Source organism: Rutidosis leptorrhynchoides, chromosome 2, assembly GCF_046630445.1.
Source record: "Rutidosis leptorrhynchoides isolate AG116_Rl617_1_P2 chromosome 2, CSIRO_AGI_Rlap_v1, whole genome shotgun sequence".
NCBI classification, from domain to species: Eukaryota; Viridiplantae; Streptophyta; class Magnoliopsida; order Asterales; family Asteraceae; genus Rutidosis; species Rutidosis leptorrhynchoides.
In genome coordinates, this window is record NC_092334.1 from 35,896,674 (window position 1) to 35,915,024 (window position 18,351).

General features: G+C 34.2%; 1 protein-coding gene across 1 annotated transcript; it reads right to left on the reverse strand.

Annotated features, from left to right (window-relative positions):
- Positions 1-9,549: 9,549 nt before the first annotated feature.
- On the reverse strand, positions 9,550-10,725 carry LOC139887778 (protein BIG GRAIN 1-like B). The gene has a single exon (XM_071870833.1). The coding sequence runs from the start codon at positions 10,723-10,725 to the stop codon at positions 9,550-9,552; it is 1,176 nt and encodes a 391-aa protein (XP_071726934.1).
- Between the last annotated feature and the right edge of the window lie 7,626 nt (positions 10,726-18,351).

An 18,351-nucleotide genomic window follows, 5' to 3' on the forward strand; every position in this document is an offset into this window, starting at 1 on the left:
CGTTTGATTTCTATTGGCTTCTCACTTGCTTGACTGAACTGACATGTGTGATTAACCACACGAGTCACCACACGGTTGACTCACTCGCTTATAAATGTTGCCTCAACCGTGTACCTTGTCTGAAATCATATTACTGCTCAAACGTGTCAACAGTGGCACGAGTGACTATGTTACTCACACGTCTGATCCCTCAGCCGCACGTGTGACAGTATCACTCGCATGGTTTGTCCTATTAACAAGTTTCTGACACTTTGATGCAAATGCTTTGATATTTTATGATATGTTAGTTGTATTTCTAACATTTCTGTTGCTATTTCAGTTTGTTAAGAAATCATCAATGGCTGAACAACAAGTCAATGTCCCAGTTGTAAACCTAGAAGGACAGGGGGAGAAAGTAAATCCTCAAGTGAATCCCGTTAACCCACCTTCTCAACAAGATATTATCCTAGAGAAGGGTGAGCTGAACAATCAAGTCGCTCTTTATGACACTACTCTCGAGAGGGGTGATCATTTTAAAGAGATTATAGATTTTCTTCAGCGATCAAGGATACATACTACTATTTCTACTCATTGCACGGCTTACTATAGTCATCAAATAGAATTCTGGAGAAATGCGGCACTTGATGTATCGGAAGATGAGACTAAGATAGTCAGTACTGTTCAAGGGCATGAGATCATTGTTTCTAAGACTGTGATAAGGAGGATTTTAAGTTTTGAAGATGAGAACGGCTCCCACATGACAATCAATTGTGAAAGAATTCACGTATGCTTTAAGAGATGCGCCTATTCTAGCTACATTGCTGGTAAGTCTGAACTGATGAAGACACTTCTGCCTCCACAGTTTCGATATCTTGCTCATGTGATCATGCATTGTTTGAATGGACGCAAAGCTGGGTTTGATAAGTTGAACGAGAAAGTGCAGAGTATGTTTGTGGCACTTATCCTAAGGGCTCCATACGATTTCTCAGGATTCGTCTTCTACTACTTCAAAGCGAATCTTTTCAGTTCTACTCAGAGATATCTTATCTATGCTCGTTTTCTTCAATTAATCATTAATGACACTGCACCAGATTTACCTAAGCTTGAAGAGGATATAATTCACCTTAAACTAATGAATCCGATAACTTTTCAGAGAATGGAGGAAATAAGAAACGAGGGATTGAAACCTGATTTTAACAGAAAGCTTGTTTGCCATCTCATCAAGGAGAATTATCGATGTCCAGCTGGTAATGCTTGGAGAAATGATGATTCCAACTCTAACTATGAAGTTACTGATGAGGAGAAAGGTGGAGGTGATAATCAAAGATCAACTAGTGAAGCTCAAGGAGGAGATAATGTTAATGATGATGTTAATGATGGTGATGATGATGAAGCAACAGAGGAAGATGTTAGTTTGATTCAAAGGAAGAGGAAAGGTAAAGGACCGATGACATTTTTTAACAGCCAAAGAAGAAGGAGAAGAGAACTAAACACAGTTATGACTCATCTCAGAGGTCTTCTCAGGGAGGTTCTAAACAACAAGCTCAGAGACAACCTTCCGGTTTCATGAAGTACGCTAGAGCCGCTGTTACCTCACCGAGACCTGCCACCACAACACCTAAGGTCACGTCATCCGAATTCAAGACACAGCAAAATCTACTGTTGTCCTTGATCACAAAAATAACCAATCTAGAGAATCAAGCCACTGAGGAGAAGAAGATCAGTGAAGCAAATATTGAGTCTTTAGTGGAAGAAAACAAGAGATTATGGAATCGAATGAATCGTCAGAAGGGTAGGACGGAGAAGTTGAAGAAGAAGATATTGGCGATTAAGAGTGAGAACAAGGAGAAGTTGAAGGAAATGAACAATAAGACCGAATTACTTACCTCTGGTAAAACAAAGTTGATTAAGGATAGATGAGAAGAATATTCCTCTGATTTGGGTGGTGATGACGAGAAAGATGATGAAGAAGATGCTGTAACTGGAGGACCCTCTTTTGAAATACCGTTAGTGATACCTATTCGAAGCTTTAATGAATATGGTGTGGTCTTTACTGCTAAATATTATATGAATTATTCAAATGTTTTTGATGATGCAGAAAAGGGGGAAGTTCCTCTAAGTGATTTCCCAGTGAAACAGCTTGCTGATCTGGCATACGACAGTAAAAATGATACAGAGGATGCAGAGATAGTTGAAGCTGAATTTAAGGCTCCACAAGAAGAGCCAGCCGCTAATGTCCCTCCCGAATCAATCCAAAATATTGACTTAAGTGATTTTGATAATTTATTTGCGGATGAAAAGAGTGAAGATTCGGTTGGTAAGGATAATGTGAAAGAGGATGTGATTGTTGAATCCGAAGATGAATTGGTGACAGAATATGAGAATGAAGATGAAGAAGAAGAAGAAGTTGACATTGTTATGCCTTCGCTCGAGCCCTACTCGAATCCGTCACTCAATACTTTAAGTGACTTTTTCAATTTGAGTAGTGAGGTGAAAACAAAGAAGTTGAATGAATTAGAAGAGGCGAGGAAGGTATACAAGGAGCAAATCAAGGAAGTTGATGTGTTAATGGAAAGGAATAAGAGAATCCTACATGAGAAACTGCTCGTTGAGAAAGAAAGAAAAGAGACTGAGCTGAAGAAGAAAAAACTCCGAGCCAAGCAAGCTAAAGCCGAGGTATGGAATGAGATTAATAAGTGGTTCGAATGTGATAGGGTTAAAGTTAACAGAAATGTTGAAGAAGACGAGATCCGTCAGAGTTGGTGGAAACAAAACATTGTTAACTCTGATCAGATGAATAAGCCAGAACTCGAGCCAAAGTTTGTCAGTTTCTATGAAAAGGGAAAGAGAACCAAGAAGTATTCCAAGGGTAAAATTTTGAGTTGGGGTTGCTTTAAGGAGATAAATTGTTTTGCGATCAAGAGGGAAGGAGGAGTTGATTATATGGCAAGATCGAGTCACTTCAAAACTCTACCTTACTTTGAGATCATGCAACCTGCGAAGCTGAAGATGTTGAACACTGAAGATAGTGACCTTTCCAGGTTGTTTCAGAGAAAACTCAGATATGAGTACAAGACAGGAAAATGGGATATCTTTAAGTCAACAGCTGCCAGGTTTTCCATACACCCAACAAAGTTAAATTTAAAAGGTGGACCTGTTCGCGTTGTTAAGTTCCGTCCAGCCAAGTACATGAAACAATCTCCGTTGATGCCCTTACCCAAGGATATATGTAAAAACTTCAGATGGTGGTTCTATGACGAATTGTCAGAAGAAGCAGTGATCCTGACTGCAATTGAGAAAGAAGATGGAAGCATACAGTTTGACAATGTGAGGATTCTAGATCCTATGTGGCTCAGAAACTTGTCGAGATTTGATGTGGAGACACTTCATCGCCATCACATTACGTTCAAAGATGATAAAAAGGAGGAAGCTATGAGATATTAACGTGTGATCGATGTCTACTATGCATACCTCAACAAAGAAAGTGATGCTCAAAGCTCGAACCAAGCTCGGGCCAACTGAATCCTATCGGATACTGTATTGCTAGTTTGTATTTTGTTTTTGATGATGTATTTATGCGAGAGAGAGAATCTGGATATGTAATTGATGTTAAGCTGATGTTACTTTTGGACTTTTATGTATTTCACGAACGTTTACTTTATTGTAATCGATGTTCTAGGTCCTAGGGGGAGTTGTTGATGCATTTTCTGTAAGTCCCTAGACATCTAGCCTACGTTTGTGAACAGTACTTCAGTTTATGGGCTACCATGATCACTCGTTATTATCCTATATGTGTTTATATGTGGTTACAGGTACTGCAGGAACGCGATAAGGATGTCTGACATAATTAGACTCTGTCAGACGTACGAGTGAAGTCTCACTCGTACAACTGACAAGCTCATACGCACGGTTGAGCTGAGCTGAGTCACAAATCTAATCTGAGTATACATACACGAGTGAGTGATCACCCACACGGCTGAGACAGATCACTCGTACGAGTGACAGCTGACTCGCGCGGTTGACTCAACAGCAGGGGTACTTAAGTGTTATGTTCTTCATTTTAGGTTAAGCATCTCATTACACACACATCACTCAGATCTGGTAGCCTTATCCGATTCTCTCTCAACCCAAATCACTCAAGAGGTGAATAATAGCTCTAGGTGTTAATCTAATCACACAATCCATTGTTGTGGTTTGACTAAATTAATCCCAAAAAGCACAATATTCACTAGAATGGTTTGATTCACTAATTCCGCCTTTGTGTGAATTAAACCTGTTGACTTCGAAGTTCCTAGTCATATTTCATCACTTTTCAATGGTGAATTCGAGTTCTCGCCCATCCAACTTGCATTTAATTAATTTATATTAATCATTATCCCAAACTTGTATATAACCGTGTGTGAGTTAAGAAAAATAAATTCCATCACACGAGTCTAGGTAAAAACGATTGTTTTGCATGCTAAAGGGAACAATCGTTCACGAATAAAACGCGCACTAGTGTGAATTTGTCAGTGACGGAGTCACTCATTAAGTACTGGTGGCGCGTGCCACCAATCATTTGGTTCCAGTAGTATAGTTGTTTCAAAAAATTTAGTGGTGCTACCATAGAATTATCAGGTATAAAGTTAGAAGGTGTCAATCAAAGTGAAAATTGTGGGGCACCAAATATCGATTCATACTAACTTATACTAGATAATAAAACACAAATCCAGTTTAAAATAGAGAATGATATAGAAAAAACTCAAGTTATTAAACTCAAGTTTCATGGTGGTATTATGGTGGTCTTTCTGAAGAAGACGATACAGTAATAATTAAATACGAAGAGTAAGACTATGAGTGCTTTTTAACCTTTTACACAATCTATCCTAGAATTTATTAATATTTAATATTAACATTTAAGTTTTCTTGCAGATTTATAAAGACCCTCCAGATTTTAAAGTACATTTAACAAAAGGTCATTTTTTTCTGTGGCAAAAATAACGAATACTATATAGCCGATACAACGAAGGATAAAAACCAAATGGCTCGAAACAAGAAAACGTAACAAGTCAACGAAAACTTCAACCAAGCCAATTCACAACTGAACCACAACAACCTAAAAGAACACCCTTGATATACTAGACAAATGAAACATCACAAACGAAAAGTAAACTATCAAACTACAAGCAAACCAACTAAAACCTACAAACAAGAATAATAATAATAATAATAATAATAATAATAATAATAATAATAATAATAATAATAATAATAATAATAATAATAATAATAATAATAATAATAATTAAAAGGAAAAGAAAAAGAAAAACTAAGATGACTTTTTACCATTCCTCAAATCTGGGCGTTTAGTAACCCCGTCGATTTTGTCAATATGCAACCCTTTACCTTTCCGAGATTTGATGTTGTACGAGAATACTTTGGAAGAAGAACACCCAATGCGGGACCCGATAACCCAAGGAAACCCTTGCTCCTAAAACTCATAAAAAAAAACTATCATTATCACCAACCGAACGACCCCCTTCATTAGCATCAATAAATAATCATTGAATCGTCTCTCTGCAATCTAAATCTTCAACATTGTCTTTTAAAGAAAACAATCCTTCCTCGGATGCAACCTTCCCCTTCAAACTAGCATTCTTCTCAACGTTCTCAAATTGCAATTTAAGCACACGTCTATTTAAAACATACCAAGCTTTGCAAAAACCAACACAAGTAATTGATTCACAATCACAAAATATTTTACCACTTCTTCCCATTAAGATCGGTGAAGGACAATCATCTTTATTTTCATTAGCACGCCTATTCGACTCAACACACAACTTCTTTTTCTTATCACTCAATACGCTAGTAAGTATCAACAAACGTCGGTTTAGGCAATGTATCATTAACACACCCGCCATTCCCTTTGTTACCCCCAACCGGTAAAGGCTCATCATCAAGACCATCCGTCCAGATTCACTTTTTGGACCGAAACATGCACAAGACCCGATGAAGTTCCAGCAGCAGAAATCAGACCCACATATAATGACCCAAACCTCAAATCAAGCCCATTGGCCATCAAACCCACCCCATTATCTTTGACAGTAATCGACGCATAAGCATGCAAAGAATCATGAACAGCAACACGCTTTTTAACAGAAGAACTAAGCACTAGATCATTAACATTAGCAGACATGTGAAAATCAACAGGCCTTGGTGTACAACTCAATGTATCATTCGAAACCACAAAACGATTAGTAGACATAAGCAGATTATGATCAAAAGAGTCAAACAAAATACAATTCAAAGAGTTAAAGTCAGATAATTATGACACCCAAACATTAACCAACGTCAGAGTAGAACGAAACTCATCTTCAACTTCCACCTCAACCGAATCATGTATGCGCCTACAATTAACGGATCTAACAAAAGCAAATAAAGAGCACACATTACCCATATCCGATGTAGTTTTTGCAACCGAGACAACCTCCCCAAATAAACCCCTTACTACTACAACATTCACCTTTGAAGCATATGTCACTTAGTGTCGATAACATGGCAATTATTAACTCCGTTTATTTTATACTCCGTACAAGTTATTACTACTATTTTCAGTTTTACAATAAATATCTTTATTATTATTTATTATTATTGTATTTTTCTTGTAAATTTTCGAATGATGAGGTTAATAATGAATATATAGTGTATTATAATGAAATTAGTTATAGGTATTTATGTTTGTATTGAATTGTGGTTTGTAAACTAGTTTTTTATAACTTGATATATGAGTATTATACTGTGCCACTAGTGATCTTGAAAGTTGACTTCGCCCCTGGAATTTGTTGATTAGTTGTCATATTCTTGAGATTTACGAGTGAGTCGTGAGAAGTGTTCACGGACCCCCTTTATAGGCAAGAATTTGTTATCCAAACAAAATCTGTAAATTTGGGAAATCTGGACACACCACGCACAAAGCACATTGTGTGTGGTGCGTGCAAGTTTGGAGTGTAGCCGGTAAAACGAGCCAACGTTCAAGTGACATGCACCACACACACAGTGCAAAACACACTGTTTTCAGAGAGCATAGTGCTTAACACTTTGAGATATCGGGGCTACCAATCTGCCTGTTTTGATTGATCTTATTAAAAGATAACCAAACAATGTACAAGAATATGATTTCACGTTCTGTAAGGGCCATGGTCATAGTTCTAGTCAGAGTTGGACTTAAAGCAAACTAAAGATTGTCTAGAGCTAAGCCCATTATGGTATTTGGTATAACCCAACTTTCTTGGGTTAAGATTTTTCTTCAAGCTTGAAATAGTAAATTGGGCTGTGTAGTTAAGAGCTGTCGGAAATAAATAAAACATTGAAATTGAAATATACAAGTATACTACAATTTAGACACACACACAAAAAAAAAAAAAAAAAAAAAAAAAAAAGGTTCATAATTTCTTTTTTCCCCCTTTTCTTTCTATAGTTGTTTTTTTGTTGTTTTGTTGTTTTGTTTTAATAGATGACAAAATAGGTTGCATTCGTGATGCTTTAGTGATGATCGAAGATACAAGTTGCTTTTACTTTATTGTGGTGTGAATTTGTGAAAGTTAAAGCTGTGCAAACAATCTCATGAAACTCACATTGGGATCACCAAACGTACAACACCCATCTTGCTCTTTTAATTCTTTTTCTTTGCACAGAAATATACTTGTTTCACATGGTTTCTACAATATACTCCGTATATACAGATATACTTATATTTATAAATAATATTTATAAAATGTGTAATATATAATGTATGGTAATACATTATCATAGGACTAACTTAAACATCAATATAACGTAGACAAAATTTTAGAAGGTCCCAAGTAATCAAATTTGCATTACTAAACACTAATCTTTTTATGTAAAAAATAACCATAATTAGTTAAAAGTGTTTTGACCCATTAACAATCAATCAACCATTTTATAGAATACACCATTTTCATTTATTTCATTTCATTTGATATTAATTATATAATATCTATCTATATCTATGTTTGATAGACTAACGATATTACTGATTTGATATTATAATCATATGATCATTGACGGGGAACGAGAAAGTAGAGATTCTTTTGTGTGGGACACAAATTATATCATTGCATGGAATCAATACAATTTTGGCATGCTTCTCATATACTAATCATGTTAATAACTCTTATTTATTATATTATATTATATTATATTATATTATATTATATTATATATTAATATTATTATAATTATAATTTATAAATATATCTCTCAAACATCTAATTATAACTGATTAAAATACTTAATTTAGAAGTTGACATTTTACAATTGGAATGTCAAGCTTATCATGTGTTTTGAGCATGTTTGCACGGAATATTTTTGTTTTTAAACTAAGAATTTTGTTAATGACACCCTGTTGTTAACGTTCAAAAATTAATTATTGTACAATTTAAAAAATATCACTTTCAATTTATCACGTAACCTTTCAATACAAAACTTTAAAGTACACTAACGACACCACTAAAACTAATTACTCCAATAATTATGATTGATTATAAATATATAGATATAAATATATTTATATTTTATATTTATTGTTAACAAGCATAGCGGAAGAAAATATTGGAAGTTTTAAGGAACGGAACGGCGATCGAAGAAAGCAAAAGCATTTACTTTCTCGAAACCCGAAGGAAACAAGAAACACAAGGAAGATCTGCCTTTCACTTTACATCGAATCTTCATTTTTACCCCCCTTATATTTCTAACTTTTACTAATCAACCCTTCTACTTTTTTTTCTATGGTTGTCTCATTCACGCTTGGGATCTCAACCAAACCACTCCTATCAACAACAACAACCAAACTCAATACCACATAAGTGGTATATGGGGATGTGAAATGTAGATAATCCTTTCCCCATCTGAGAATAAAGACAAATCATTTCTCCACCCAGAGTGAAACACTCTCAAGAGTAGAGAAAATCATCCCTCTCTTTATTCGACAGATAAAGAGATTGCTTCCGAGAGGACCTCCGGTCTTTAAGTAGGAAAAAGTTTTAAAAATAAAAAACAAAAATACTAAAATAAAAATAATAATAATAATAATAATAATAATAATATACGCCATGAAAATGGTAGAATCAAATTTCCATGGGTTTTAAATCATGCCTATAATTTAATTTAGGCTCTAAGAGTCAGTCAAATCGCCAATAAATCCACGATTGCTGTCGACTCAATATCGTTATCACAATAATATTTGTCACTTTAACTTTCCCGATTTCAAATTTTTTGAATTCCTTAAAAAAAAAAAAAAAAAAAAAAAAAAAATTTCTTCTGATAAGTACACTTTTCCGATCAAACATCTGCAATTTCGCTTTGAAGATTCGTGTAATTGTACTTGAATAAATATATAAATTTAAATTATAGATTATAAAAATATACTCGGTAACAATAATCAAAACATTTCACATAGGTCAAAAGATTGTTAGATTATGTAAAAATAAAAGAAATAATGCCCTACAAGAAACAAAATTTAAAACCAGTACAACATGCAGATCAATATTGTAACTTATTTATATAACACAATTAGCAAATTAAGCCGCTAGCAATGGCGCGATTAGTGCTCAAATGAGTTGTTTCGAATACGGGAAGCTCTTCACAATATTGCTCGTTTTTGAAAGTGGCCAGGTGATCGAGCTCAAATAAATCCGAGCTGGAGTCACTTGCCATATCATCATCGTCTTCATCATAATCAAATTTCTTACCTTCAAACTTCACTAAAAAGTCTTTAAAATCTAATTTTTCGACTTTTGGACAAGCGAATTTTGAAGACAACTTCTTGAAATCTTGTTTATTGCATATGTTTCTCTCAAGGTGAGTTCGAGGATCTTTATGTTCTTGAAACCGAACGGTCCTTTGCATCCGATTGCTGACTTGATCTATCGACCTTGGTGCATTTTTGCTTAAACATGATCTTGAAAACGAGGAGGCTGATGAACATGTTGACACATTCGTAGATTTTGTTTTTCTTTCGGTCCGGGGTTGACTCTGGTCAACCAAACATGAATCTTTTTGTTTCTTGGCATGTCCATTTGTGAAAAGACCATTTAAAAAGGTCGTGAGCCGACCTTCCGGTGAGATCGGCTCCTTCACTTTCTTCAAACTCGTGTAGATCTTCAATGCACGAGTTTTTGATCGGTTCATTTTATCCGTATGATGATCGAATGGATAAAACTCGTTCTGCTCTTTCACCGCAGAACGCTGTAAAACGTTTGTTTTACCTTGTTTCGGCCTATTCAAAGAGCCGAAACAAGAATGTTTTGGTTTAACATTTTCAATTTCCGAGCTCCATCCAAAGCTAGAATCCGAAGAACTTGAACCCGAACTAAAGAACATTGGATCATTATCAACTCCCAATTTCGTATCAAATTCCGACAACGAATTCGTCACATTACGACTCGTTGTAACTTTTTTGGTTCCTCTGATTTCCATCCATTTTTCAACCAAACAAGCTCGACGAAAACTTGCTATTTCTTCATCTTCCACAACATTACTACTCTTCAACCTTCCATGACCACCACCACTTTGTTTCTTTGTAATTTTCGGTTTTCGTAGCTTCATTTCACCAAATTTTTCATCACTTCCATCAATTGATCGGTAGATTTCATCAAGAAGAGTTGAAGAAAATGATTGGTGTTGTGTATTTTTGTTTAATTTGTCTTCTTTATGTGATTTGTTCCAATCATACATTATTTCTGCCATGTAAATTAAAGGTAGGTTTGAGTATGTTTGAGAAAGAAGAATGAAGTAAGAAATTGGTTATGTGTTTTGTAGAGAGACAAAATGAAGAGGTTGAGTGTGAATGTGTAATGAACAGGGAAGAATGTAGACTTTTATAGATATGAGATGCGCGCGTGCGTGGTGTGTGCCAAATTTGGTGGAGATTTGCATTTGATTAGGAGTGCATTTGTCAAAAGACATAATTATCCCCTTCATGGAGCATTTGTAAATTGTAAATCTATTTTAATTGGATTGGATACTTCGTATAGCTTTCATCGTCATCAACTATTATACGGAGTAAAATAACATAACATAATAAAAGATTTTAAAGTTAAAATTAACAAAAAAAAAAGTTAAAAATCAAAACCTACATTTTTAATGAGACAAATAAAGTAATACTAGTGAAATAATCCGTGGAACCACGGGTTTGTTTAAATTAAACAGTTTAATAATATGTTTTAAGTATTAAGTGAACGTAAATGCTAAAGTTATTTAGTTTAGTGACCCGTAAAACCACAAAGTCCGACTAAGAAACTCGTCAGCTGAATATTTTAAACAATCCACATTCAATCATAAGAGATAATATCGATTGTCATTTTATTTTAAAAGTGTAAATTAAAATATAAATTTAGAATTTGTTTCCTTCTGCCTAGCTTTTATACCTTCTCGTACTCAATTCAAAATAATTAATTAAAATAATTCAAAATTATTTAATTTTAATAATTAAAATAATTATTAATAAGATTTAATAATAATAATTAATTAATAAGATTTAATTTTAATTCAAAATTATTTAAAATAAAATTTTTTTTTTTAAATGCAAATCATCAATATGTACAATGTTACATACAAACATTTACATAAACAGCATATGCCATGTTTCATATGCATCACACTATATATAAATATGCAATCGAACATATTGATTTTTTCACGAGGAAGAAGACAATAGCCACTATCCCGGATCACTATTGTTGACACGAGGAAAGTTTAGATTATTGGGATGAAGAAGCCATTGATGCCAATCCATATGATGAAGCTTAGCTCGATTTTTAATCCACTCAAACGACTTGACTTGAATTTCATTTATGATCTTAGGTATAGCCCAATTGTCATTTGAGAAGATTTTGAGGTTTCTATTCTTATATGTTGTGTAGCCCGTTAACCACTCGATTGCTTGCCATAAGTCCTTTGCGAATGAAATGTCTCGTTCATATTGATTATAAACGTTCCATATTAATTGATTTCGTCGCAAGGTTTTGACCTCTATATGAGACATTTTTCAAAGACTGCATTCATTTTTAAAACAACCATAACCTTTATTTTATCTATAAAGGTTTAAAAAGCATTACGTAGATTATCAAATAATGATAATCTAAAATATACCGTTTACACACGACCATTACATAATGGTTTACAATAAGAATATATCACATCAAAAATAAGTTTCTTGAATGCAGTTTTTACATAATATCATACAAGCATGAACTCCAAATCTTGTCCTTATTTTAGTATGCAACAGCGGAAGCTCTTAATAATCACCTGAAAATAAACATGCTTAAAACTTCAACAAAAATGTTGGTGAGTTATAGGTTTAACCTATATATTATCAAATCATAATAATAGACCACAAGATTTCATATTTCAATATACATCCCATACATAGAGATAAAAATCATTCATATGGTGAACACCTGGTAACCGACATTAACACGATGCATATAAGAATATCCCCTCATTCTGGGACATCCATCGGACATGATATAAAACTCGAAGTACTAAAGCATCCGGTACTTTGGATGGGGTTTGTTAGGCCCAATAGATCTATCTTTAGGATTCGCGTCAATTAGGCGTGCACTAATTCTCAAAATTTGTGATGTTCCCTAATTCTTAGGCTACCAAGCAAAAAGGGGCATATTCGGCTTCGATCATTCAACCATAGAAAGTAGTTTCATGTACTTGTGTCTATTTTGTAAAACATTTATAAAGCTGCATGTATTCTCATCCCAAAAATATTAGATTTTAAAAGTGGGACTATAACTCACTTTCACATATTTTTACTTCGTCGGAAAGTAAGACTTGGCCACTGGTCGATTCACGAACCTATAATAAATATGTACATATATATCAAAGTATGTTCAAAATATATTTACAACACTTTTAATACATTTTTGATTTTTAAGTTTATTAAGTCAGCTGTCCTCGTTAGTAACCTACAACTAGTTGTCCAAAGTTAGATGTACAGAAATAAATTAATATATATTATCTTGAATCAATCCACGACCCAGTGTATACACGTCTCAGGCTAGATCACAACTCAAAGTATATATATTTTTGGAATCAACCTCAACCCTGTATAGCTAACTCCAACATTACTGCATATAGAGTGTCTATGGTTGTTCCAAATAATATATATACATGGGTCGATATGATATGTCAAAACATTTGCATACGTTTCTATGGTATCCCAAGATTACATAATATATTAGAATACATGTATAATACAATATAAGTTAGCTAGGATATGATTAATATAGATTTGTTACAATATTTTCCGTAGCTACAACAATCAAAAAATATTCAATCTTGTTTTACCCATAACTTCTTCGTTTTAAATCCGTTTTGAGTGAATCAAATTGCTATGGTTTCATATTGAACTCTATTTTATGAATCTAAATAGAAAAAGTATAGGTTTATAGTCGGAAATATAAGTTACAAGTCATTTTTGTAAGAGGTAGTCATTTCAGTCGAAAGAACGACGTCTTGATGACCATTTTGAAAAACATACTTCCATTTTGAGTTTAACCATGATTTTTGGATATAGTTTCATGTTAATAAGAAAAATTATTTTCCCAGAATAACAACTTTTAAATCAAAGTTTATCATAGTTTTTAATTATCAAACCCAAAACAGCCCGCGGTGTTACTACGACGGCGTATGTCCGGTTTTACGGTGTTTTTCGTGTTTCCAGGTTTTAAATCATTAAGTTAGCATATCATATAGATATAGAACATGTGTTTAGTTGATTTTAAAAGTCAAGTTAGAAGGATTAACTTTTGTTTGCGAACAAGTTTAGAATTAACTAAACTATATTCTAGTGATTTCAAGTTTAAACCTTCGAATAAGGTAGTTTTATATATATGAATCGAATGATGTTATGAACATCATTACTACCTCAGGTTTTGTGGATAAACCTACTGTAAATGAGAAAAAATAGATCTAGCTTCAAAGGATCCTTGGATGGCTTGAAAGTTCTTGAAGCGGAATCATGACACGAAAACAAGTTCAAGTAAGATTTCCACTCGAAATAAGATTGTTATAGTTATAGAAATTGAATCAAAGTTTGAATATGAGTATTACCTTGTATTAGAAAGATATCTTACTGTAAATAAGAAAGATTTCTTGAGGTTGGATGATCACTTTACAAGATTGGAAGTAAGCTAGCAAACTTGGAAGTATTCTTGATTTTATGAAACTAGAACTTATAGAATTTATGAAGAAAACTTAGAACTTGAAGATAGAACTTGAGAGAGATCAATTAGATGAATAAAATTGAAGAATGAAAGTGTTTGTAGGTGTTTTTGGTCGTTGGTATATGGATTAGATATAAAGGATGTGTAATTTTGTTTACATGTAAATAAGTCATGAATCATTACTAATATTTTTGTAATTTTATGAGATATTTCATGCTAGTTGTCAAATGATGGATCCCACATGTGTTAGGTGACTCACATGGGCTGCTAAGAGCTGATCATTGGAGTGTATATATCAATAGTACATACATCTAAAAGCTGTGTATTGTACGAGTACGAATACGGGTGCATACGAGTAGAATTGTTGATGAAACTGAACGAGGATGTAATTGTAAGCATTTTTGTTAAGTAGAAGTATTTTGATAAGTGTCTTGAAGTCTTTTAAAAGTGTATGAATACATATTAAAACACTACATGTATATACATTTTAACTGAGTCGTTAAGTCATCGTTAGTCGTTACATGTAAATGTTGTTTTGAAACCTTTAGGTTAACGATCTTGTTAAATGTTGTTAACCCATTATTTATTATATCTAAAGAGATGTTTAATTATTACATTATAATGATATTATGATATATTAATATATCTTAGTATGATATATATACAGTTAAACGTTGTTACAACGATAATCGTTACATATATGTCTCGTTTCGAAATCATTAAGTTAGTAGTCTTGTTTTTACATATGTAGTTCATTGTTAATACACTTAATGACATGTTTACTTATCATTTATCATGATTAAACATAGTGTATCAATATCTTAATATGATTCATATGTATTTAGTAAGACATTGTTATAACGATAATCGTTATATATATCGTTTCGAGTTTCTTAATTCAATAAACTCAATTTTATGTATATAACTCATTGTTAAAATACCTAATGAGATAATTAATTATCATAATATCATGTTAACTATATATATAATCATATATATGTCATCATATAGTTTTTACAAGTTTTAACGTTCGTGAATCACCGGTCAACTTGGGTGGTCAATTGTCTATATGAAACCTATTTTAATTAATCAAGTCTTAAAAAGTTTGATTGCTTAACATATTGGAAACACTTAATCATATAAATAACAATTTCATTTAATATATATAAACATGGAAAAGTTCGGGTCACTACAGTACCTACCCGTTAAATAAATTTCGTCCCGAAATTGTAAGCAGTTGGAGGTGTTGTAGTATCTTCTGGAAATAAGTGCGGGTATTTCTTCTTCATCTGATCTTCTCATTCCCAGGTGAACTCGGGTCCTCTATGAGCATTCCATCGAACCTTAACAATTGGTATTTTGTTTTGCTTAAGTCTTTTAACCTCACGATCCATTATTTCGACGGGTTCTTCGATAAATTGAAGTTTTTCGTTGATTTGGATTTCGTCTAACGGAATAGTGAGATCTTCTTTAGCAAAACATTTCTTCAAATTTGAGACGTGGAAAGTGTTATGTATAGCCGCGAGTTGTTGAGGTAACTCAAGTCGGTAAGCTACTGGTCCGACGCGATCAATAACCTTGAATGGTCCAATATACCTTGGGTTTAATTTCCCTCGTTTACCAAATCGTACAACGCCTTTCCAAGGTGCAACTTTAAGCATGACCATCTCTCCAATTTCAAATTCTATATCTTTTCTTTTAATGTCAGCGTAGCTCTTTTGTCGACTTTGGGCAGTTTTCAACCGTTGTTGAATTTGGATGATCTTCTCGGTAGTTTCTTGTATTATCTCCGGACCCGTAATCTGTCTATCCCCCACTTCACTCCAACAAATCAGAGACCGGCACTTTCTACCATAAAGTGCTTCAAACGGTGCCATCTCAATGCTTGAATGGTAGCTGTTGTTGTAGGAAAATTCTGCTAACGGTAGATGTCGATCCCAACTGTTTCTGAAATCAATAACACATGCTCGTAGCATGTCTTCAAGCGTTTGTATCGTCCTTTCGCTCTGCCCATCAGTTTGTGGATGATAGGCAGTACTCATGTCTAGACGAGTTCCTAATGCTTGATGTAATGTCTGCCAGAATCTTGAAATAAATCTGCCATCCCTATCAGAGATAATAGAGATTGGTATTCCATGTCTGGAGATGAATTCCTTCAAATACAGTCGTGCTAACTCCTCCATCTTGTCATCTTCTCTTATTGGCGGGAAGTGTGCTGATTTGGTGAGACGATCAACTATTACCCAAATAGTATCAAAACCACTTGCAGTCCTTGGCAATTTAGTGATGAAATCCATGGTAATGTTTTCCCATTTCCATTCTAGGATTTCGGGTTGTTGAAGTAGACCTAATGGTTCCTGATGCTCCGCTTTCACCTTAGAACACGTCAAACATTCTCCTACGTATTTAGCAACATCAGCTTTCATACCCGACCACCAAAAATGTTTCTTGAGATCCTTGTACATCTTCCCCGTTCCAGGGTGTATTGAGTATCTGGTTTTATGAGCTTCTCTAAGTACCATTTCTCTCATCTCTCCAAATTTTAGTACCCAAATTCTTTCAGCCTTATACCGGGTTCCGTCTTCTCGAATATCAAGATGCTTCTCCGATCCTTTGGGTAATTCATCCTTTAAATTCCCCTCTTTTAAAACTCGTTGTTGCGCCTCATTTATTTGAGTAGTATGGTTATTGTGAATCATTATATTCATAGCTTTTACTCGAATGGGTTCTCTGTTCTTTCTGCTCAAGGCGTCGGCTACCACATTTGCCTTCCCCGGGTGATAACGAATCTCAAAGTCGTAATCATTCAATAATTCAATCCATCTGTGCTGCCTCATGTTCAGTTGTTTCTGATTAAATATGTGTTGAAGACTTTTGTGGTCGGTATATATAATACTTTTGACCCCATATAAGTAGTGCCTCCAAGTTTTTAATGCAAAAACAACCGCGCCTAATTCCAAATCATGCGTCGTATAATTCTGCTAGTGAATCTTCAATTGTCTAGACGCATAAGCAATTACTTTCGTTCATTGCATTAATACACAACCGAGACCTTGCTTTGAGGCGTCACAATATATCACAAAATCATCATTCCCTTCAGGTAATGACAATATAGGTGCCGTAGTTAACTTTTTCTTCAACAATTGAAATGCTTTTTCTTGTTCATCCTTCCATTCAAATTTCCTCCCTTTATGCGTTAATGCAGTCAAGGATTTTGCTATTTTAGAAAAATCTTGGATGAATCTCCTGTAATAACCAGCTAGCCCTAAAAATTGGCGTATGTGTTTCTGTAACGACCCGTCAAAATCGCTATTGACGCGGCACGTAAATCATTGATTCCACAGTGAGGTTTTGACCTCTATATGATACGTTTTGATAAAATATTGCATTCATTAAAATAAGTGACTTTCTAAACATAGAAAGTTATAAACATGTGAGTGAGTGCTTAGGTATAAGCAAAACCCCGAAATACATAAGTCTTTAATTTACAGGTTGACATCACAGTCCAGTTATTTATTACACAACGCAGTTTTATTTTGAATGCAATAAACTTTGTACAAAGCATGAGAGACTCCATGCAGGCAACAAGCACATCACAGCGGAAGCATTCTAAGGACCTGAGAATAAAACATGCTAAAAAGTCAACACGAATGTTGGTGAGTTATAGTTTTAATTGCTCGAGTCATAAACATGTATAAAGATAGACCACAAGATTTCATCAAAAGTTTATCAATAGATTCTACGTAACAGAGCACCCTGGTAACTAAACTTAACGCTATAGTGATAATTACCCCATTCGTTTTAATACACGCAAACCAACGTGTCTTAAACTCAAATAACATACGTCCGTTAAAAGGCTAGCGCTCTAGCTCGGACGGGGATGTCAAGCCCTATGGATCCATATACAATTATTCGCGCCCACCAGTCCATATCCTATGTACTGGCAGCTACTAGTTACCAAAGCTAAGGGATTTTCGGTTTAACTCAGTGTAGAATTTTGTATGTACTTGTGTCTTATTGCGTTTAAAATAAATTGCATGTATTCTCAGCCCAAAAATATTTAAAGCATTTAAAAAGCGAGACTATAACTCACAGTTCAATATTGAGACTCAATATTGTAGGCAAATTGCGTAGA